Genomic DNA, 23,875 nt, shown 5'->3' with positions numbered 1-23,875 from the left:
TACTGCAGTGATGTAAGTTTATTGTTAACATTTAGTTAACCATAGGATTTTCTCATTTTAGTGAGCTATGGTTTAGTAAATATTGAACATATGACGTTGAAACAACAACGCTATATCAACATTGATTCACTTTTCAAAAACATTGTTTATTCAACGTTGAAATGCCAGCTGGGTATTATCAGAAAAATAGCTAAAGAATGTAAACAATAGACCTTAAAAACAACTAATTTAACACGGCTCCCTTTACAAAACTAAATATTTGAATAAATAGTTTCATAAACACTATAAACAACCTAAAATACTCAATGTTTAAGTATTCAAAGAGATATTTGTTCAAAACTATTGCACAAGTTAGACACCCCTTAGCCCTGCAATCTTGGTGGCTTTAAAAACACTTACCTAGCGACCGCTGCTGTCCAGGGTGCTGAATGCTCCTGGGGCTCAGCACCCTGGACAGCGGGGGCCGCCTGGTAAGGCTTGCTCTGTTTGGCAGACGGGGCAGCAATGAGGCATCTGCGTCACACCAGACATTAAAAATACTGCGAGCAAAAACACTGCAGAGTTACTGCATTGCAGTTCTCGGCCAGCATAAAGCCATGCTTTACAATAAATACAGCGGTAACTTGCTCTTATGATCTACAACACTGCAGCAATCAACCATTACATAAACAACACTTAAGCATAACAAAAAAAATAATACCCAAGATAAAATAATGGTAGGGATGGAGTTAAGGATGGGGGGGACACGTCTATCATGCAAATAAAGATGTGAAACATACTAAGATTATACTTAGATTATAAAGTGTGTCTTAGCTTTTCAACTTTTATTTTTGACTTCTATATTTACTCAGAAATATTGGGGGAACTCTCCCCAAACATAGCGAGTGCAAACTGTTACTAAAAGGGTCAGTGACGAGGAAGGCAAAACAATGAAACACATCATAGAAGAAATCGAAAAAAATAGATTCAATACTCAGCAAAGGACTGAGCAAACTGAGGGGCATATATACTAGGGAGGACAGGTGAAGCCAGTTAGAAACTTGGCGAGCAGGAACACCGTAGCGTCATGTGATCAGTGGAGTCAGAAAAGTCTGGCGTGGGTGCATGCTGGGAGGTTGAGTCATCATTGCACAGTTCAGTTCAGAGTCTTGAGCAGGCAGATAGATGATTGACATATTTTTACAGTGTAAAATTGGGTCAAATTGCGGAAGCTTTTGTACAGTATGTGGTAGTTTTTTCATGATGTTTATACAGAAATAAAATAAAGCAGTTAATTCCTACAGGAATAATGGAATTGGCTGTGTTTTGGAGTGTAGTGTAAAGTGTATATCTTACGGATGACTTTACACAAGCTTGTGAATGTTAAACCAGGACCTTTCCTGACACATCGTTCCTAAATTCATCACTTTTCCAACCCGGCGGGTCGAGGGGCAGCTTAGCCCAGATTAGCGTCTCTCTGATCTCGTGCAGATGCTGCAGAGCCGGGTTTTAAAGCTAAAGCGGCTCCTTTAAAGACTGCTACTTCCTCTCCCCTAAGGGGTGTCTTATCTGTTTTTCTTGACGACTCTGTCACGGCGAGCGGAGGAGAAAACTAGAAGTAACATCGCTCATCAATGTTTAACAGCCCACAGTACGCCTGCTGCTCGCTTAGCGTAGCGCGTGTTCTGTTAGATTCTTGTAGGTTTTTCTGCTGCTGTTTCTCAGATCAGGAAGCAGATACAGCCCCAGATGTTAAATGCAGATATTAGCAAGGGAGATGTTAGTCGATATCAGACGAGATTTTATATTACCGTATATATCTAAGCTGTGGGATGATGATGTAAGAGAAAACACAGCTTCCAGTTCAGTTTGGTTGGGTTGTTGGGAAACTACATGTACAGTGAAGCAAGTTTATGAAGGTTATAGTTATAATTAATAAGTATGTGTTGGGTTTTATGAGTGGGTGCGCAATAGTTATTGTTATATAGCACAACTGTGTACAATGGCAGTGGATTTATAATTTTTCTCCCCAATTTACACAGCCAAATACCCAACCCACTTATCAGGACTCCCTCTATTGCTAGTGATTGCTCCAACACCAGGAGGGGGAAGACTAACACATGCCTCCTCTGATACATGTGAAGTCAGACTCCGCCTCTTTTTGAACGGCTGCTGATGCAGCATTGCCGAGTAGCATCACAGCGCACTCGGAGGAAAGCTCAGCGACTCGGTTCCGATACATCAGCTCACAGACGCCTTGTGCTGATTGACATCACCCTTTGGAGTCTCACTGTCTCAACACATGGGTGGCGCGTAACTAGGGTTGCAGCGGTAACCGGTTTCACGGTATACCGTGGTATTAAAATGCACGGTTATCATACCGTGTGTGTTTGCTTATTACCGGTAAAACACAAGCCAGCGGAGAAACTCACCCGCGCATGCGCAACTCTGCTCCGCTTCAGCTACTCAGCACACAGCGGTGAGAACGGCAGAAAGTGCATCAGACTAGAGCTTAGATTCTCTGCCCGAACCAGACCTGACCCGAGGCCCGACCCGAGATCGGGTCCGTTCGGGACGAGATTTCCCACCACATTCCTCGGGCCGGGTCGGGTTGGGCTCTAGAAAATAGTCTGAGATGTAGGCATCTGTTTTTTAATTATATATTTTATTTTTAAATAAAGCTCTGGTGTGATAATCACTATGTTAATGCTAAGTAACCAATTATTATTGTTAATGAAAACGAACCAAATAACGAAAACTGAAACTTAACTAACTTAATTATAAGCGCTGTTTTCACTCCCGCAGTTCTACAGCGGGGGGTGTTGTGCCGATTCTGTCCGCGAAGCGGGAGTCGGATTGAGCAGGGAGTCGGATTCGGCATAACAGCGGCAGCACGGCTGCACCTCGCGGCCCGCGGTGTTAGTTGTAAGCGCTCGCGATAGCCGCAAAATACGACAGAAAACACTGAGAAACTGCAGAATTATGTATTGGACTAAAATGAGCACGAGGAGATAAAAGAGAACCTTTACCTGTGAGTAGCTCACATCAGAACACGTAAATCTCTCTCTCTCTGTGTGTCTCTCTCTCTCTCTGTCTCTCTCTCTCGCACGTGAACTTCTCCGCACTGTGTTTAGCTGTTCTTAAAAATAATTTTAATTAAATAATAGTTCTATGCTTCTATGTTAGTGTTAATTTACATCATTCTGATCATATTTCGCTCATTCAAACAGCCTGAAAACAGACTTGTAATCTTGTAATCAACAAGCTTGTAATCAATGTGGCCGTAAAGTCACAGCTAAAGGAGGAAATACATCAAACCTGTTCTCCCATCTCCGAGAACACCACCCCGCTGTGCAGCGCAAAGTATGTGTTCAGTTTATAATTTTAATCTGAACATAAATAAATCTTTGTAGTCGTGCATAACCCATGCGGTAAGCGCCCGCAAAAGCGCTGAGTTATCCGAAATTTGTGCACGCAGGTACAGGCGTGAAGTGCGTGCTACGATGGATTCACGTGTCCGTGTAAAGGTGAAAGACGCCATTCATTTACATGCGTTCATTTTCAAATTCTGACGTGCCTGTTTTTCATATTTTGAAGGTTTTAAGTAGTGAAAGCCTTAAAATAGAAATCTCTATTGTGAGGATCATGTCAGAAATAAATCCCCTCTTTCTGCAGTATCTGGTTATATACCAACTTTTTTTTATATATACACTCTTAATGCCCTTAAGAGTAGTGGAAAAACATGGTTTCCTTCACCTGATGGTGTAGTTTCTACAATAAATAGTTAATTGAACAAAAAAATAATAATATATGTAACAAACTGTGATACCGTGATAACCGTGATACCGCGGTATTTTCCGAGACGGTTATCATACCGTGAAAATCTCATACCGTTGCAACCCTACGCGTAACACATTCTTGGATTACTATACTTAAAAGAATGTATTACATGCCACTCATGTGTTGAGACAGGGTAATATGTGTGTTTTAACTGAAAATATTTATATTTTAGGTATTGTAATATATTATGTATTATAAATTATTTTAGTAATATAAATTATAAGCAAAGTTTACTAAAAGAAAGGATTGATTCAGCAAAAAAAATGAAGTAAAGGTTACTAAAAGAAAGGATTGACTGAAATAAGTTCAGTTCACTTATTTACTCTAAGTAACATTTAAATCTTAAAACCTAGTTGAAGTTTCTTAAATTTATCAGAAATTAAATTGTCTTAAAAAAAAGCAAATGCAAAAAGTTGCGAAACTTTTTAAAAGTTAATGTTACTCATCATTTTTTTCTGTGTATATTATCTTAGCCATCGCCATTTTAAGGCGGTACGGCTCTCTCGCTGCTGCTCTCGCGCTGCTGGCTGCAAATGAATCAATTCGAGAGTATTAATTTGACTAGGTTGCGTGGCACACGTGTCAAATCAATTGATTCATTTGTTCAGAATACTAAGTTTACTAATCCTGTCACACCAGCCGAAATGTGAATCAGTTTTCTTCTGAAGTGAATCAAATCACGCCTACTAATTTGACTCCTTTGAAGCAAATAACTGGGCTTCATACAGTATTGAAAGCATCGAACGCTAAAGAACCGAATCGTTTGTGATGACGTAGTATTGATAAAGCACTGAAAGCTCGCTGCATCGTGCAACTCTAGCTGAGACATGCTAAAGCGCCACGCTGTTACAGTATAATATCAATGCGCCAAAGTTAGAATGCAGCTGCCTCATAAAGCTCCACTAGGTAGGATTGAGATTTTGTGCTCGTGGGCTCCCCCTACAGTTGCAGAGTGTAATAAATGTTTCAGGCTGTTTAGTTTCTCTTTCTCGTTTTCTGGCTTTCACAGACATATTCTGTCTCTTTCCAGCTTCTTCCAGAGTGTCTGTATGTTAGTTTGTAAAGAATGAACCAGCAGTCCTTGTAGAACTGTTAGAACTAAAGGTCGGAAAGCAGGTCGCAGTTCTCGCGAGCGAGCGTTGGTCGCGGCCACCTCGGAAAACTTACAGAGTCTGGTTTGAGCTCAGAGGAGCTCCGGCACAGACACGAGAGCAACGCTATTCCTCCTATTACACCTCAATGCAGCGCTGCAGTGAGTTTCAAGTTATTTTCAAGTAATTTTACTTCTTTAAAAAGATAAAAAATCAGCGATATCTTACCTAGTGCTGCTTTAAAGGGAATGACAAGTGGCACACCATGATTTATTAAGAGAATGAGTACATTACAATTAGGTCGGATTTTTTTTTGCACCCTCTCAATACCAAAGACACACCTACATGCCTACATACATGGTTCATTAAGCAGTTGCTTGTAATGTAAATGTATTATTACAATGTTTTATTCTAGCATTACGACATGCTTTTATGATGGCGACTGTCTCTCTCCGTGACTTTAAAGGGTTAAGGTTTATCTGCAGTAGAGATTGCCTGCATCATAAGGCCATGCTGCTGTTACTTTATCCCAAATGACTTCTCTATGCGGCGTGTCTTTGTTTTGAAGGCTCTTTGAATCTCGGAGCTGATTTGGAAGTGATTTCAAAGACCCGTATTGACCTCCACTCAGTCTATTGTGCGCTGTTGTGCCGCAGAAGCGGCCGGGGTTGAATGAGGCTGCTCACAATGCCGGATAGAAAGAAGCGATTGTGGCTGAGCTGTCTCATCCCTAACCTGTCATTCTGGCTTTAGATTATAGCGTGGGGAACAAGTGTGCTCAGCCAACGACAATACATCCCTTTTTTTCAGGAAAATTGAGGGAAGTATAGAGAGCTCGCCGACATCTGAAAGGGGAGATTTAATTTTCACAAGCCGTTTATATTCATAGAGTTTATATTCAAGTGTCTTTCATTAGAAAGAAGTCACTCTGCAATTAAACAGTACTACAGATTTACTGTGAGTTAATGCATGTGTAAAATGGACTTATCTTGGAATGTTGGAGAATTTGTTAGTAAGGAGCATGTTTTTATAAAATTGTCCAGAAGCATAAAAATTGATATAAGACAAGCGCAAAATTGTGATGTCTACTCAAGTCATCGTTCATAGCATCTCCAAAACATCAGTGAAAGATTTCATGTAATTATAGGACAAGTTCTTGTAAAATGACTTATCACTCCGTTTCATAAGGAGTACACAGTAAAATCCAAAGTGTTAAAATCACAGTGTGAACATTCAACTCTAACAGGCTCCACCTCCTTGATTCTGCTGTGTGTGTGTGTGTGTGTGGTTTAGCTTAGTTGTGGTGGTTCCCTTGATGGAGCGTAATTCATCCTCTTGGTGTTGGGTTGGGTTGGATGGTGGATAAAGGTCTCCATCCAGGAGTTGTTGTGTTATAATGGCTTTTTTGGCAGTTTTTGATGGTATCTCTTGTTCTTAATAAAGCTTAGATAGTATGAAAAGGTAATTTATTCTGTATAGCTATATTCTTATAGTGTTTTATAGATACTCTGGTGTATAGTTTTTAGGTGAAAGTTAGTAAATATCCAAAAATAAATTCAAACCTTAAAAAATGCAATGAACAATTGTTGTTGTACCCTGTTTTACAACCCTACTGTGTTAAATTAACTCTAAAATATTAACACTGATGAGAGTTACATAGGGTTAATATATTGATTCCATACGGCGTTGAATTAACTCTAAAAGTTTAACTCTTTTGGTAGAGTTATTTGTACATATGTTATCTAGGACAGTGTCAAATTAAACTCTTACAGAGTTCATTTGACACTGTTAATTTTGCTGTGTATATGACACTTTTTTTAAAGTAAAATTTTATGTAATTATAGGACAGTTTCTTGTAAAATTAATAATTATTCTGTTTTATAAGGAGTATATGATACTTTTTGAAAGAATTAAAATATGTTAAAGATACATTCTGTCGGAACTGAGAGCGAGTGTGTGAAATGGCTACAGCAGTCCAATTTCAGAACACCACAGAGAGTAGTCTGCTCCGCCCACCCCTCCCCAGCCACAAAGCTTATTTGGGTTGCCAAATTCAGGAGGCTGAATCTACACAAAGTTTAGACTAGTAGGAGAGGCAGAGAACTCAGAGTACGGGCGAGAGTAGAGGAGAAATACAGCAATTCTAAACTCTTCTAAAACCCGTATCTAGCGTTATATTGACTGTATGTTACACGAGGGAGAGCTAAAGCTCTGCGATGTGTCGGACTGCGCGAGCTTCGCAATGTGCCCGACCGAGGGAGCTCCGTGAAAGTACCTGACTGAATTAGCTAGCCAGTTAGCTTACCTGTTCAGGAGAAAAGCTGCAGTTCTGGGTCAGTCTTGTGGTCTATTTGAGCTCTAAGTCTCCAACTTTTAAACTCACTGCCAGTATTCACTCTTGTTATATTCCTTCTTTGGTCACTGAGCTTTTTTTGAGACTTTTTAAGCTGTGTAGCAGCTGAGGTTTAACTGAACCAGCTCTGCTAGTTGCTCTTTTGCTGTGCTGCGCGCTGTACTCGCTGGCAACCTTGGTGGGAGGAGTTAGTGTTGGGGAACGAGCAGCAGGAAGAGTCAGAGGACAAAACTGACACAAAACCCGGGCCTGCACACTTAAAATAGGAACGTACTGCTGAAGCCCTGCTGACAAGAGCTGCCAGTGCTTTCACTCAACATGTTTCCTTAATATCTGATGATACATCCTGATCATTTTATCATTTAATACTGAAAATTAGTTACATATTTTTCCTTTAAAAAATGAATGATTTCATGAACTTATAGGACAAGTTCTTGTAAAATGACAATAATAGTTGTAAATCATAATAAATACGATAACTCCTGCAACACATGTGAAGATACCTTCTGTTTCTTTTAGCCAGCAAACTCGGAGGAAAGCACAGCACCCTACCCCCTCCTACCCCCTCGTGCACAGGAGCTGACTAAATTATCTCCAAACAAACGAGAGTTTACTCAAAAACAACAGCTAATGTCACTAGTTGACTCAATAACAGACTGAGGTTGCTGCAGCATGCTTAGCAAACTCAAAAAACAAAAAAAAACCTTGACAGGTGCATTATTACACAGATTAAACTAGTTAAACTAGTACATTTTAGATTGAGCCATACCGCTAGCCCTCAGTACGCTGGTGTTACTCACTTTATTGTCTTTCTCTTTAGTGTTTCTTGTCTCTCATGACCCCTAAATGCAAGTTTATGGTCCAGCAAAACCTGTGGACTTGAATTTGGATCTGTAAGTGGATCGGTTTTGTTTGTCTGATATCCGATTCGTTAACTCCATCAATATTGGGTTTAATACCAATACTGGGTTGGATCTGTCCCATCTCTACCAACTGTATTCTAGAGCTGGCTGTACACCATCAACGTGTAAAAACAAGAAAAAAGGGTTCCTAATAAAGTGGCCAGTCAATGCCAGCCGTTTAATGCCATCTTTGTTTCCTGTTTTCTTGTTTTGCAAGGTGCCATATTCGAGTAATAGACACATTTGGGACGGAGCCGGCCTACAACCATGAGGAATATGCAACCCTGCACGGCTACAGAACAAACTGGGGATACTGGAACCTCAACTCCAGACAGTACATGACCATGTTCCGTAAGTACAGCTTAAATAGAGACTGGATTTGAAACATATAATAAATATACTGTTTTTATTCATGATCTAAATTTATCATTTCTGATTTTAAGACCATTTTTATAAGTCTATTACTTATTGAAATAACTATTTCAAACTTCAAACAGGACTTTTTAGAAGATCTGCCACTAAAGTCTTAGTGTCAGATACAACAGGAGGACATCATTAAAGGTTTTGTGGAGTATAAATCAAATAATTAATGATCATGATGACCAGATATTATACTAGGAGGAGGACAAGCTAGTATAAATAGTATCTATAAAATAGTACCTAATTAGTTGGTATTCTATTACTGTATTCAGGAGCTGACTAAAATATCTCCAAACAAACAGACAAACATTTTACTTGGAACAACAGCAAATCACACAGTTTCTGCAGCATCTTTAGCACACTCCTGACAGGTGCTTTAATAAACTGATGAAAATGATGCATTTTCAGATCGTTAAAGTAGGAAAAATAACAGAAGCTATGTATATATGGAGATTATATTCTAATTTACTGTAGCACACTTCATTTTTAACATTTAAATTTTGCATTAAAGGGTGTGTTTTACTATCCCTCAATGGGAAATATAGAATCATATTATATTTTCCATTTATTCCTCTCCTGTGGTGAGTAATCCCTGGAGAGGATTTGGTTTAGATTCTCCGGGCCTGGAGGTCCTAATTCCTCTGCCCTTCTTCTGACCGCTGCCATCAACGCCCTTCAGCAAAACTCTTAACTACAAGCTTCTCAAGGGTGACTGTAACCCTTATCTAACTCTTCTTCAGACATATTTATCCTGAAAAGAGCAGTAACTCTGCAGTGCCTTATAATAACACTGATAAAAAACATGTTAGAAATTGGGTCATGGTGTGCATTCTGTTAGCTGGGATGTTTTGTAAGCTGTTCAGTTTAAAGGTTATTTGTTAGTTTGAATTATGGCATCACTATAGATCAAAAGGAGACTTCTCTAGTCAATAAAGAAAAAAATGGTGTGAAATGTACTTGAGATGTAGTGAAACATGAATCTTATGAGTAAGTACATTCCAAAATATAGCGCTTTTAGCCAATGCTAACCTTTACCTTCAGGTAGTTCTCCGGACGCTGTCATATTGAAATTAAGTCATGATGAGCACAAACAAATACAGCTCTGGAAAAAATAAATAAAAGACCACTTAAAAAAGATGAGTTTCTTAGATTTTCTTAGACCAAATTGGAAACCTGGAATATAATCAAGAGAAAGATGGATGATCACAAACCATTAAATCAAGCTTAACTGCTTGAATTTTTTCACCAGGAGTAAAGGCATAAAATTATCCAAAAGCAGTGTGTAAGACTGGTGGAGGAGAACATACCAAGATGCAATAAAACTATAATTAAACCCAGGGTTATTGATGAGTTGGGATGAGGTAGTAGAAATCATTTTATTATGGATGGTAGAGACAGTTACTTTAATAAAAGCAGAATACAGTTGTTTTTAATACTTTTAGCAGTGATACACAATGCTTTTTCCATTTAGTGTCCTTGCACTGCCAAGTGCTGTTACGTAGTTCTGAAGCACTGATTTGCCCCAGAACCAAAATTTAACAGCCAATGGAGATTTACAGTTTTTGCGCATTCAGTGTTACTTAACATACAACTCTGGAAAAAAATGAGACCACTTAAAAATGAAGAGTTTATTTAATTTTGTCAAATTGAAAACCTCTGGAATATAATCAAGAGGAAGATGGATGATCACAAGCCATCAAATCAAGCTGAACTGCTTGATTTTTCACACCAGGAGCGGCATAAAGTTATCCAAAAGCAGTGTGTAAGACTGGTGGAGGAGAACATGCCAAGATGCATGAAAACTTAGATTTAAAACCAGGGTTATTTCCCCCAAATATTGATTTCTGAACGCTTAATACTTGAACATGAATATGAACTTGTTTTCTTTTTATTATTTGAGGTCTGAAAGCTCTGCATCTTTTTTGTTATTTCAGCCATTTCTCATTTTCTGCAAATAAATGCTCTAAATGATAATATTATATAAACAGCAAAATCAGAGAAACTGATTCAGAAAATGAAGTGTTTTCTTCATTTTTATCCAGAGCTGTTTACAGTAAATATGCTTGACTTGATTTTTTTCGATTGCTTCTGTAGCTTTACTCACCCTCTGCCCTCCTCTCCTCAGCTCACACTCCAGATAACTCCTTCATGGGCTTCGTCTCCGAGGAGCTGAACAAGACGGAGAAGCGAAGCATTCAGCAGAACAAAGTCAGGAACATGGCGGTGGTGTACGGCAAGGAAGCCAGCATGTGGAAGGTGAGGACAGCACTGTAAATAGCCCTGCTGACCCAAAAACTACTCTGGAACAGTTCAACTGAAGATCTGACAGTTCTGTATGGATCTTCTTCAAAGCCTGGACCCACATTTATAGTAGCTTGCTATAAGATTTCCGAGATCTAAGATCTCTACACTGAAACAGAGCAGATTCAAAGAATGAGAAAGTCACTTTGCACATTGTAACATTGTAAATTAATACTGAAGTCGTTCAGACTGTGAAGGAACACATAAGGAATCATGTAGTAACTTAACAGTGTTAAACAAACCCAAATACTGAAGCATTTAGGTGGGATCTTCTCTGGGTTGCTGTTAAAATAGAACTCCGGTGTAGTTTTGCTGTAGTAAAACATGATAAAAAAGTACTTACATTTGATATTTAGCACACCTCCGTTCTCCCACAGCGCTCCAAGATCCAGAAATTTTAATAGTTTATCCAAACACCCTTCAGACTGGGTGACACGGGGCATAATTTGCCCTGATAAATCGCTTTTTCCACCGTTATCCAGCTCAAAGTAGCTCCACACCTCCTTGCTAGAATCTGGAGAGCCCTGACATATAAAACGAGGCATTAATAACTTAAAAAGTGCACAAGAAACTTATTAAAACCACTGTTTACTTCCTATAATGCTAACTTCAGCTCCGAGCTCCGCCATCACTGAACTGATAATGACAGACATATATACATGGATTCTATATATACATAGACTCCTGGCGCCGGCTGCTACGCTATGCAGAATCTATGTATATATGTCTGTCATTATCAGTTCAGTGATTATCAGTTCAGTGATGGGGGCGCTCGGAGCTGAAGCTTGAGTTATAGGATGTATACAGTGTGTTTTAATAAGCTTCTTGTGCACTTTTTAAGTTATTAATGCCTCGTTTTAATGCCGAGGTGTGGAGCTACTTTGAGCTGAATGAAGGTGGAAAAAGCGATTTATCGGGGCAAATTATGCCACGTGTCACCCAGTCTGAGGGGTGTTTGGACAAACTGTTAAAATTTCTGGATCTCGGAGTGCTGTGGGAGAACGGAGGTGTGCGATTCATCAAAGTAAGTAAGTACTTTATCATGTTTTACTACAACAAAATCCATTTTACACTGGAGTTCTCCTTTAACATAGATTAGAACTTTAGGAATTAGAAATAGGGCTGTTCACTGTATACCAACTCTCCCAGTTTAGCACATTTGTTAACTGAAAGCCCTTTCAGGTGACTGTACGTCATATAGCTGATTGAGAAAATCCAGCCAAGATGTGCAAAACTGTCATCTAAGCAAGATGTTCTTACTTTAAACATATTCTGGTTTGTTTAACACTGTTTTTTACTGAATATTTGAATTTGAATGACTTAAAGGATGCTGCCTACAGAGCACTGCACACCCTGCTGGTAGACTAACACCACCACCACCATGCCAGTGTCCCTGCAGTGCTGAGAATGACCCTCCACCCAAATACTGCCCTCTCTGTGGTGGTCTTGTAGAGTCCTGGTCACTAAAGAACAGGGCTTTAAGAGAATAATAAAGTGTACAGAGAAACACTTTGGAAACAAATGGATAATGGTTGTAGGAACAAGGAGGTGGTCATAATGTTATGTGTAATCAGTGTACATGCGTTAATGAGGAACCCTGCAGTGTTAAGTCAAATGAAAAGGAAAGGTATGAAGTTGTGAGTCTGATCACATCAGCGTTGAAGCTTCAGCAGTGTGCTGTGGTTCAGGCGTGATCAGATTGAGCAGCAGAGGCTGGCAGGCTGAGATACGTCTGTCTGTTTGAGGAACACGGAGATAAAACTGACGCTCTGCTTTCATTTAGAGCGGCTTCATTCTTCAAAGTGCTGCGCTGCTCTCCAGCGCATTTGATGAAGACGAGCTGATCTCTCATTGTCCAAAGACACACAGAGCGCGTGCAGAACGCTCTTTTAAAGTCACCGAGCTCATTCAGAACCCAGTCAAAGAAAACCCAAACTAATCCACTTATTTTAAGGCCTTGTCAAGAAAGAGTAATTGGCCCGGAACTCAGACATGCTTTAATTGTGTTCAGCTTTATATAAGAGCAGAATGTCTAACATCTCTTTCCTTATCTTCTCTTCCTTTCTTCTCATCCTTTCTTCTCTTTTCTTTTTTATTTTCTCTTTTCTCTTCTTAACTTTTTCTCTTCTCATTTCTTCTCTTCCCTTCTCTTCTTTTTTGTTGTATTTTTTCTTTTGTTTCTGCTCTTCTCATTTCTTCTTTTTTCTCATTTATTGTCCTCATTTATTGTTTTATCTTTTCTTTTCTTCCTTTTTTTCTCCTCTTTTCTTCTATTTTCTTTGCAATTCTTCTCTTCTTTGTCTCTTTTCTTTTCTTCCTTTCTTCTCTTTTCTCTTTTCTTCTATTCACCTCTCTTCCCATCTCCTTTCCTTTCTCTTGTATTTTCTTTTATGTTCTTTTCTTCTTATTTCATCTCTTTTCTCTTCTCTTTTCTTCTGTTTTTCTTATTTTCTCATCTTTTTCTTCTTTCCTTCTTTTTTCTTCTTTTATTTTTTTCCCTTTATTTCTTCTGTTCTACTCTCATGTTTGTTTTCTTTTTTACCTCTTCACGTCTCTCTTCACCCTTTCTGTTTTCCCACTTCTTTTTTCTTTTGACGCCTTCTCATCTCTCACTTTTCTTCTCTACACTTTTTCTCTCTTCTCTTCCCTTCTTTTTTCTTCTCTTTTAATTTTCTTATTCTCCTCTCGTTATTTTCTTCTATTTATTTTGTTCTTCACTTTATTGCATCTTGTCTTTTTTTCTCATCTGTCATCTCTCTCTTTTTTCCCCTTTCATCTCCTTTCTTTGTCTTCTTCTTCTTTTCTCATTCCCTATTTGTTTCTATTCTGTCTTGGTTCTTTTCTCGTCCCTTTTCTACTCGTCTGTTTTGTTTTTTCTTATTGTCTTCTTTTTTTTTCAACTTTTCCATTATTTTTCTTTTTATCACATCTTCTCTTCTCTACTCTTCACTTGTCTTTGTTTTTTTTCTGTACTCTCGTTTTCTCTGCTCTGCTCTTTTCTCCTTTTTGTCTACGCTTATGTCTTATTGTCTCCTCTCCTCTTTGCTTCTTCTTCTCTCAACTTGTCCTCTTCTTTTCCCTCCTTCTTTAATCTTTCATGCCTGCTTCTCTTCCCTTTTCTTTTGTCTCATTGCTCTTGTTCATTTTCTCTCATTTTTCGAATAACATCTTTTTTACACTTCACTTATGTTCGCTTCTTTTTCTTCTTCTTCTTCTTCTTCTTCTTCTTCTTCTTTTCCTTCTTCTTCTTTTTTACCTCTTTTTCTGTCTTTTTCTGTCCTCTTATCTTGTCTTCTGTTCTCTTGTCTTCTTATTCTGTCCACTCATCTGGTCCTCTTCTTTTTCCTTTCTTCTGTATTCTGTTTTTCTTCATTTCACTTCTCTTTATTCTTATATTTTCTCTTATTTTCTCTGTTCTCATGTCTCCTCCATCATGGATCTGTGGACCTGGATGCAGCTTCAGGTAAGTCATTTTTTACTCTCTTGTTGGGTCACATGATTGTTCTGAGGGTTGGTTCTGATTTGCAGTCAGATCATGTACAGAATTTACTTTATTTCATCCATTTCTAGTACAGCGTTTTCACTGAGATCTATCCCCACTGTCACACTGGAGACGTATCTGTCCTGTGGCTGGAGGCAGAGAGCTATATTCAGTGCATGTTTTGCGTAGGGATCTTGTTTTTATGGTGAGTTTATTGAGATGCTTGGTTCTCTATAGCATTGCTTTGCATTGCCTCAGGTTAAGGGCGTCTTCCAGTGCAGTTTACTCTGATCAATAAGCTCCCTGGAGGGAGGCGTTCTCTGTGAAACGGGTCAGAGAGCTGAGGGTTTCTGGCTTTTAGGAGGAAGAGGATTGATTTCTGTGCTGTTGACCGCGGGCCTGTAATTGGAGAGTTATGGTTCTAGCCGCTGATTGCTTTGCTTAAGCCGATGATGCCGCTGAATATCTCTTCCCAAACAACAACCTGCAGAACTCAGCACTTTTCTTACTCACCCAAGCAGATTGCTGGCACCTGAGCTCGGAACAAGTCGTAGACCTCCGAGACCTTTCTGCTTATTAAACACACAGAGCCCTCTTTCCGTCAACGTCTTCCATCCATCATGTTTCTATCCATCATTTTCTAGCTTTGATCCTTTATCTTCATCACAGTCCTTTCTCATTAGGAACCTACTTTATCTCTCCTGTCTAACTGTTTTTATTTTTTATTTTTTTCTCTCCAGTTGTTCTCACCTTTTTCTTTTTTCATTATTTCTTTTTTTTCACTGTTGTGTTTATATTTCTTTTCTATTTATGTTCTTGATTGATTTAATATATGATGATAATATGTGATGATTATATGATTTGATTATTATATTATATGAACTATCATAAAACTATTTTTGTTATACAGTCCATGGGTGCGTTTCCCGAAAACGATCGTTCTTAGTGAATAACGAACAAACGAACAAATGCATGATCTGAGAAAAAAAGGAGCCAATTCTGCAATTGTTTTTTTTTTTTTTTTTCAAAGAGCATCACAAAGCAAAACTTAACCAATGAGTTCAAAGAACGCCTTTGTCGAGGCCTCCCATGGAACAGCACGCTCAGTTAAACAGCAAACATCGATTCAACTATATAGTATAGAAATATAGTATTTTTCCAGTATTATGCCCAAAAAATGTAGAAATGTGTTGTGATTAATATCTTCATACATATTCCGAAATTCACATAACCAACGGAGTATTTAGGTGTAAAATACTATTAAAACACACACATTTAACTAAATAGATGATACAACCTATCTAAAAAAAACATTGAACTATATATGTTTTAGAGAGAGAGAAAGAGAGAGAGAGAGAGAGAGAGAGAGAGAAACTGATCAAAAGGTTCGGATCAAAAGAACCGGCCTGGTCCCAAATGAATTCTAGAGCGGTTCGCTTGTGGTGAGAACATGATCCGGCCTCAATCCAATAAAAGTCCATTTATTTCAAATAAACTGCTGATAAGACGTAGTTTAATCTGATATATCAGCCAGATAACGCTAATTACCACAGCTATGAACAAACACTGTGTCCATGCTGTTTACACGTGCGGTCTGTGCTGCCTTCACTGCTCACAGCCGTGTGACTCGGTTTACTACACTGCAAAAAAATGATGAGTAAAATTTACTTTAATTTACTTATAGTTTAAGTTTCTGCATTTGTTTATTTAAAGTAAATTTAATTTCATGTAAATGTAAGTAACTTCAACTCAGGTTTAAGACTGAGTTTCTTTTCTTTTATTAAACTTTACCTAATTTATTTTTGCTGAATCAATCCATTCTTTTGGTAACCTTTACTTAATTTCTGCATACAGTATTACCTAATTACAATGACTTCATTTATACAATATTACTCAAATCATTTAGGATGCATAATATATTATAATTCCTGAAATTTAAATATTTTTTAGTTAAAACACACATATTACACTCTCTCAACACATGTTTGTTGTTTACAAAATAAATCTTTGAGATGTAAATATTTGTATTCAAAATATTGTATATTGTATATTGAATATTGTATGCAAAAATTATGTAAAGTTTACTAAAAAAAAAGGATTGACTGAAGTACAGTTAAATGTAACATTTAAGTCTTGAAACCGAGTTGAAGTTACTTAAATTTACATTTAATTAAATGTATTTATTTTTTAAAAAGTATGCAGAAAGTTGCGAAAGTACATTTTTTACGCATTATTTTTTTCAGTGTATGATTACATCTGTGCTGCACGTCCAAACACTGTGTTGGAAAGCGCAGCGTTTCAGCGTTCAGTGTTCAATGATTTCTAGAATTTCCCCTCTGGGATCAATAAAGTATCTATCTATCTATATATCTAAGCACAGATATACGCGCTGAAACACAGAATCTTCTCCCTATATTTACTTTACCTATATTAATATTATATATTATATTTATGTGGTTTATTGGTGTGCATTTTGGTGCGTTTACATTTATGTCTGTGTGAAACCAAACCAAACAGAGGGAGAAAACACTCCAACTAAACGAACTCATCAACTGATTCAGACCAGAGAAACGAACTACATGTGTGAAAACACCCTTTAGACATTCTGCACTTGGATTATTGTCCATTGGTCAAACTCTATGCTTTTTCTTTTGCTCACTGATAATATTAATAGAATTAATAGAATCTTCCACTGATAAACATCTCTTCTAGCTTATTAAAAGGCATGATGAAAGTCTTCAGCCATCAGTTCTTTTTTTTTTTCATCGTGTCCTCGGGCCAGTTGTTAAAGGTATCTGAACATCCATTTGCATAATCACATAAAGCAACAGAAAGCCTTTCGGTTTCCCACCAGGTCATTTGCGAGCTCTTCTTGTTTTGTTTTCTCATTAGCGAGGCTATAAAGGCTCTGCTTGGCCTTCCTCTTCAGTAATCACCACTCTAGCTAAGGCTTTAGATGGCCGGTTTGGGAGTGTTTTGAACCCGAGCTCGGGCCGAGGCACTCGTTCATCGTGCTGTTGGTTACAGTGGAATGCTGTTCAGTCTTGACGATTAGCGAAGGATGTGTCTTTCCTGTAACCTCATCCAATGAGACGCCGTGTCCTCAGCCCCCGGTTTCACCGGGGCAACATTTCCTTTGGCTTTAATTCTTTCTGTCCACTGCATTTAGTGCTGGGGATAATCTGCTAATTGGCTCGGAAAATCCTCGCAGAGGAAGCTATCGATCCCCCGGCCTCCAATTACATCTACAGGCCACACAATGGAACGAGTGTAAGCAGCTTAGTAGCTCATGGAAGTCGATATTAGGGCCTTGATCGTATACTTGAGTATTTGAGGACTTTGGCTTGACCTTACGAAGAACAGAGAACCAAGTTGAACCACCAACCCTTTTCTCCCCCTGGAGAGGAGAATACAGTACATGCAAGAGCTGGTTCTGTATCACCTTGGCCATTACAGTCATAACATTCTTCCAGTTTCCTCCAGTTTTTGTGAAATTACTTACCGGTTGGTTAGCATGCAGAACGTTTTCCAATATATCGTCTGTGTGCCCTAGTGAAAAAAAAGTAGATCAAAATTAGACTAAGCTTTATTATGCTATAGTGCACTGAAGTGTAAAGAGGTTGGACAATGAAACTGAAACACCTGTCATTTTAGTGTGGGAGGTTTCATGGCTAAATTGGAGCAGGCTGGTGGCCAATTTTCATTAATTGCACATTGCACCAGTAAGAGCAGAGTGTGAAGGTTCAGTTAGAGTAAGAGCACAGTTTTGCTTAAAATATTGCAATGCACACAACATTATGGGTGACAAACCAGAGTTCAAAAGAGGACAAATTGTTGGTGCACGTCTTGCTGGCGCATCTGTGACCAAGACATCAAGTCTTTGTGATGCATCAAGAGCCAGAGAATCCAGGGTAACGTCAGCGTACCACCAAGAAGGACCAACCACATCCAACAGGATTAACTGTGGATGCAAGAGAAAGCTGTTTGAAAGGGATGTTCAGGTGCTAACCCGGATTGTACCCAAAAAACATAAAACCACGGCTGCTCAAATCACGGCAGAATTCAATGTGCACCTCAACTCTTCTGTTTCCACCAGAACTGTCCGTCGGGACAATAAATTATTTTGCTCTAAAACCAGGTGTTTCAGTTTCATTGTCCAACCCGTGTACTTTGTAGCCACATTATTAATCAGTATAGTTAAAGATTAGAAATGTATTAGAAATGTACTAAGAATTGATGTTAAATAGTTTTACATTAGAGTATAAATATGCTTCTTGTTCCTGTCTTTTGTAAGTAGCACACTTCTAGTAAACTTCTTTTGGAAAATATATTTTAAAATATACTGTACTACAATTTTACTACAATTGTTCTACAAAGTAATTTAATTTATTTTCTAAAAACTTTCATGATACATTGTACTTTAAGTGAACTACTGTCTAACACACTTACAAAAGTGTGTTAGACACTTGCTAAAACTGTACAAAAATATATTTGGAAATAGGTATTTTAGAAGTATATTGAATTACATTAAACTTAAAGTGTACTTCATAGTAGTCTATTTTAGAAATACACTATATTGCACTTTTTAAAAAGTATAATTAAAGTTTTCTTTTTAAACATTTGTTGCGAGCATAATATTTATGTCCTTTTAATATATTTTAAGTGAGTACGTAAATCTGTTAGCATATTTACAGCATACTTAGACATTTCTCAATATATTTTAAGTGGAATTAAGTATATATATTTTTTTCACCAGGCTGTTCCATGTAAAATGGTTTTCTTCTCCCTTGGTAGAACAGGAACATTAGTTAAGGGAGTCTCTGAGAGAAAAATGAAATGGTTCTGATATATTTGAGGCTTAATTCTAATTCTTTTGCTGCTCTGAAAGCCTCTAAATCTCGTTATGCGAAAAGCCTACGGAGACTTTGACCTCGCACAGCAAAGGCTCACTCCTGTTCTTTTCCCCTGGTTAATTCAGATACAGTATGTTTCAGTGTTCATGTGTGAAAGGGCTGTGGTTCTAATCCCTCCTGTACCTTCACTAGCAGGGCATGACATTGACATTGGCATTTTATGAGAATGTTTATTATATATTTGAACCAGTGCAGGGAAACAGCACTCTGAACAGGTGCACAGCAGAGGCAGGTGAGAAGGTTTCTTGGGACTTTTTGGATCTTACACCTTGCCCAAGGTGTGTATTTTCACGTGTGTCTTCACGCGTCTTTCAGTATGTGCTGAAAGAATGAGGTCAGCTGACTACCTGAATATACTGAATATAGACCAGGTTATTCCATTAATGTTTTTTTTTTACACATGAATTGTTCACCACAGAGTCCAGACCTTAACCTCATTGGGAATCTTTGCGATGTGCCGGAATCGAGAATGCTTTGTGCAGCGGTCAGACTCTACCCTCATCAATGCTGCTGCAAGATCTTGGTGAAAAAGTAATGCAACACTGGATTGAAATAAATCTTCGGACATTACAGAAGGTTATCGATACAATGCCACAGTGAATTTGTGCAGCAATCAAAGCTAAAGGCGGTCCAATAAAATATAACAATGTGTTGTACCACTTTTTTTTAGTGACGTTTTTTTTTTTTGGTCAGGCAATGTAGCTTTAGATTAAAGAAAGAGAAACACCAAGATTGTCCTTAGCTAGAGGGTTTCTGGAATATGGAGTTCCCAATGAACGTCTGATGGTTTTGCATCTGCTTTCCGTTGCCAGAGATTTACCTGAACAAACTCCTTTTCCAGACCACCACTCCTATCAGTGTGGATATATTCACACGCACCATTGCTATTTTAACGGCGTACAAGTACAAGGTGTGAAAATAGACTTTTGAAGAGGTGTAAGATAGCAGTGAGCATCGTGACACACCAAGATTAGGGTGTCAAATGTTACAGTTACAGTTACAATTTCATCAGCATGTCCATGTGTGGAGGCACTGTGGGGTCAGCACCAAGATAAGTGGTTTGTTCTCACTTGTCAGATATCTAGAAGGTCTGGTGTCATGATATGGGGTGCATTTTGACAGCTCAGTGATTTGTTAATAAGGTCCTACAACCAGTGGACCTGCTGTTCTGAATGTACTTGTCATAAAGGCACAGATGCCATGCTATGGACAGCCTCCCTGCCAGACCTGTCCCCAATATAAAACGAGTAGAATGCTATTTGATGCACTTTCATTTAGAGCGTGACAGTGTGTCTTTGCTATCATAACGACGGGTAAAGTATGCCTTGTGCACCTCGAAGCGCACAAAAGTCATGTACTAATCTCTTAATTAATCATGAGTATGTTTGTTTTGGGTGCAACATGCAATAAACCAATCAGTGTGTCACTTGCAATTCCTTTTAAGAGCCAGGTGAGCTATGGCTTTGTATATACTGTATAGCATTATTGCTATTTCAGGGGCGCAGCTACTCAGACGTTTTCAACATTTCTGAGCAGAGGAAACTGAGCGGCTGGTTCACGCTCATTCATTCTGTTTATTGTTGATGTAAAAGTTTGCATAGCTGCAAACGGGCATATGCTACGCTATGGGTTTGTGCACTGCTGCATCTTCATGTGTATGTAACAAGCGTAGTTGTACAGCGTTGGGAATGCACCTGTTGACAATTCTGTGCCAAGCTAGCAATGAACGTCCTAACGATTGGCATCTGCTTTTCCTTCTGTTGCCGAGATAGCAATACCAGCCTAGATATATTTACAAGCACCTTCGCTATTTAAACGACGCAGGTACAAGATGTGAAAATAGACTGTTGGGGAGGTGTAAGATAGCAGTGAACATCGTGACGCACCAAGCGCAGTGTGGGTGTAAAAAAGAGCCCTATGTGTTTATTCACAACTCAATATTGCTTTTGATTTTCCTTCTCAGGCTCTGCTTCCTTCAAAGCACAGTCCAGTAAATGTATTTCTGTGCATACGTACAGTGGTTCCCACTATGCTCCCAGAGGGGCGAGTTATGTTTCTTCCCTGCTTTAAGGCTCATGATTCAAGTCATGAAAGCTTCTATACTGTAATTAGCTGAGGATTTGAATTAGCTGTGCCAGATGAAAAAAGGACTGTAGACTCCCCTGTGCAGCCGTCCCCCCTGGAGTAGCCCTCTATCTGTCCACCTCTGCCCCGCCCCCTCCCCCTATAACAGGGCCGGCTCGCCTCGCGAAGCGTTTTAAATATGCGAGCAGCTTCTGCGAACATGATGCTGCCGCTCAGATCCAGAAGCTGCCACCTGCTTTACATTCTGGCCACGGTGGCAGGGCTGCCAGGGGGCTTGTCACAGTGAGAGCGTTCAGTGTGAGGGGGCAGCCGTGGCTTTGATGTGGTGCCAGGTGACATTTAAAATGTTTGGAGACTTAACCCACGGGCTAAACGGGTGGGTCTTTCTCGGCATTTGAGGGTGAGTGACTTGAAAGGAGAAGCGGTGGTCCTTCCTGAGGAATCTGCTTGGTGATTCATGAATCAGCGGTGGTCTGTCTTGGTGGTGCTACTGAACTTCTGAGGCCTAGAATTGATCTTCTTCTGTTGTTTCCACAGTTGTTTCTAACGTCAGTAGACAGGCAGTTTCAAATGTTTCCATTGTGTTGACCCACAAAGTTAGAGTTCAGAATGAGTCGGGCTCAAGAAAACAGTCTGTGACATACAGTACAGGCCAAAAATGTGGACACACCTTCTCTTTTTCAATGCTTTTTTCTTTATTTTCATGACTGTTTACATTATAGATTCTCACTGAAGGCATCAAAACTATGAATGAACACATGTAGAGTTACTGTATGTACTTCACAAAAGTTTCTTCAAATTAGCCACCCTTTGCTCTGATTGCTGCTTTGCACACTCTTGGCATCATTCTCTCAATGAGCTTCAAGAGGTGGTCACCTGAAATGGTTTTCCAACAGTCTTGAAGGAAGGAGTTCCCAGAGGTGTTTAGCTCTTGTTGGCCCTTTTGCCTTCACTCTGTGGTCCAGCTCACCCCAAACCATCTCGACTAGGTTCAGGTCCGGTGACTGTGGAGGCCAGGTCATAACTCCACATGTGTTCATTCATAGTTTTGATGCCTTCAGTGAGAATCTACTATGTAAATAGTCAAGAAAACGCATTGAATGAGAAGGTGTGTCCAAACTTTTGGCCTGTACTGTAGGCATCAGTTTTTTAAAGCTATTTTTATTTTATATAAAGCTATGGCATCATAATCACAGTATAGCAGTAAGTTAACAAATCGAACAGTGCACACTCCACCTGTCCGTATAACGCTCTTGATTTGCAGTGCAGTGCAAATAGACTTATTACTGTTTTTTTTTTTTTTCGTGTGTGTTTTTGCACATAGACTATAAGCTCAATATAAAAAAAATTGGTTGATAAGAATTTATTTTCTATTCTTAAACCATGTTAAATTATATTAGATTAGAGGAAAGTCATCCCGACATCATCTTGTAGCCTAATTTACAGAAAGTTTTAATCTTTCGGAGATCTGTTCTTAATAAACGTTCTTCTTAAATAATAGGTCTATGCTTCTTCAGTGTTGCAATGTTAATTAACACCAAACAGACTTTGCTCATTCAAACAGCCCAAAAATGTATTTTAAAAGCTCAGTTTTAACGCGCTACTTACTAAAAGAAAATGTCAGGATTAATTCGGGCTCTGGCAGAACGCGCACAGGCTCAGGCCGGGTCGGGCTGGATGTTTTGGGCCAGATCTAAGCTCTAAACAAAGTATCATGTTGGTTCCAGGGGTATTCACCAAAACCAAAAAGTTTTGATTAGTGGTCCAAACCTGTGTGCTTGTATAAGGGCTCTACGGGTCAGTGTCATGAAATAATGTCATATTATACAGTAACTACAGATTTGAATAAAAACCTTTATTTTTAGCAGTATATTTATTTTTGTATATATTTATTTATTTGTATATATGTCATTGTTTATGCTCCGTGATATACTGCTATGAACAAATGCTGCTTCATGCTGTTTACACACTGTGCACGGTCTGTGCAGTGTTCACTGGTTGCAGCAGTGACACTCCGTTTATTACATGACATTTGTGCTGCACATCCCATTGAAAACACTGGTTTGAAAGCTTAGCGGCTAATTTTCAACATTTTGTGTTAAAGCAGCCTCACACTGCACAGATATACTGTATGCACTGGAACACAGAATCTTCTAACTATATTTACTTTCTTGCTCCCATGCCAGACAGCTCTGACCAATCAGAGGAGAGAATGTGCTCGCTGGTTTATTGGTATGCATTTTGTTGCGTTTAGTTTTATGCCTGTGTGAAACCAAACCAAACAGAGGGAGAAAACACTCCAAGTAAACAAATTCTTCAACTGATTTGGACCAGTGAAACAAACTACAGGTGTGAAAACGCTGTTTTATATCAGAAATCTGCACAACCAAGCTGAGAAGTTTACAATAAAGGAAAAAAAAATAATTTGTCATTCATTCTTTATTCCAGCATCTTACGTTGGCTTTATCTCCTCTTAAACTTACAATTATATACTAGTATTTTAATTGACA

General features: G+C 38.8%; 1 protein-coding gene across 1 annotated transcript in view; it reads left to right on the top strand.

The window, feature by feature from the left end:
- Positions 1 to 23,875, top strand: part of LOC103031728 (alpha-1,6-mannosylglycoprotein 6-beta-N-acetylglucosaminyltransferase B) — a 240,802-nt gene that overhangs the window by 195,779 nt on the left and 21,148 nt on the right. Inside the window, exons 10-12 of the mRNA XM_022664078.2 lie at positions 8,383 to 8,516; positions 10,711 to 10,841; positions 14,344 to 14,349. Of these exons, the coding sequence (XP_022519799.2) occupies positions 8,383 to 8,516; positions 10,711 to 10,841; positions 14,344 to 14,349 (271 nt within the window). The remainder of the gene's footprint in view (positions 1 to 8,382; positions 8,517 to 10,710; positions 10,842 to 14,343; positions 14,350 to 23,875) is intronic.

This window comes from Astyanax mexicanus, chromosome 5, assembly GCF_023375975.1.
Source record: "Astyanax mexicanus isolate ESR-SI-001 chromosome 5, AstMex3_surface, whole genome shotgun sequence".
Lineage (NCBI taxonomy): Eukaryota > Metazoa > Chordata > Actinopteri > Characiformes > Acestrorhamphidae > Astyanax > Astyanax mexicanus.
The sequence above is the reverse complement of the archived record's forward strand: the minus strand, read 5'-3'. Positions and strand labels throughout refer to the sequence as shown.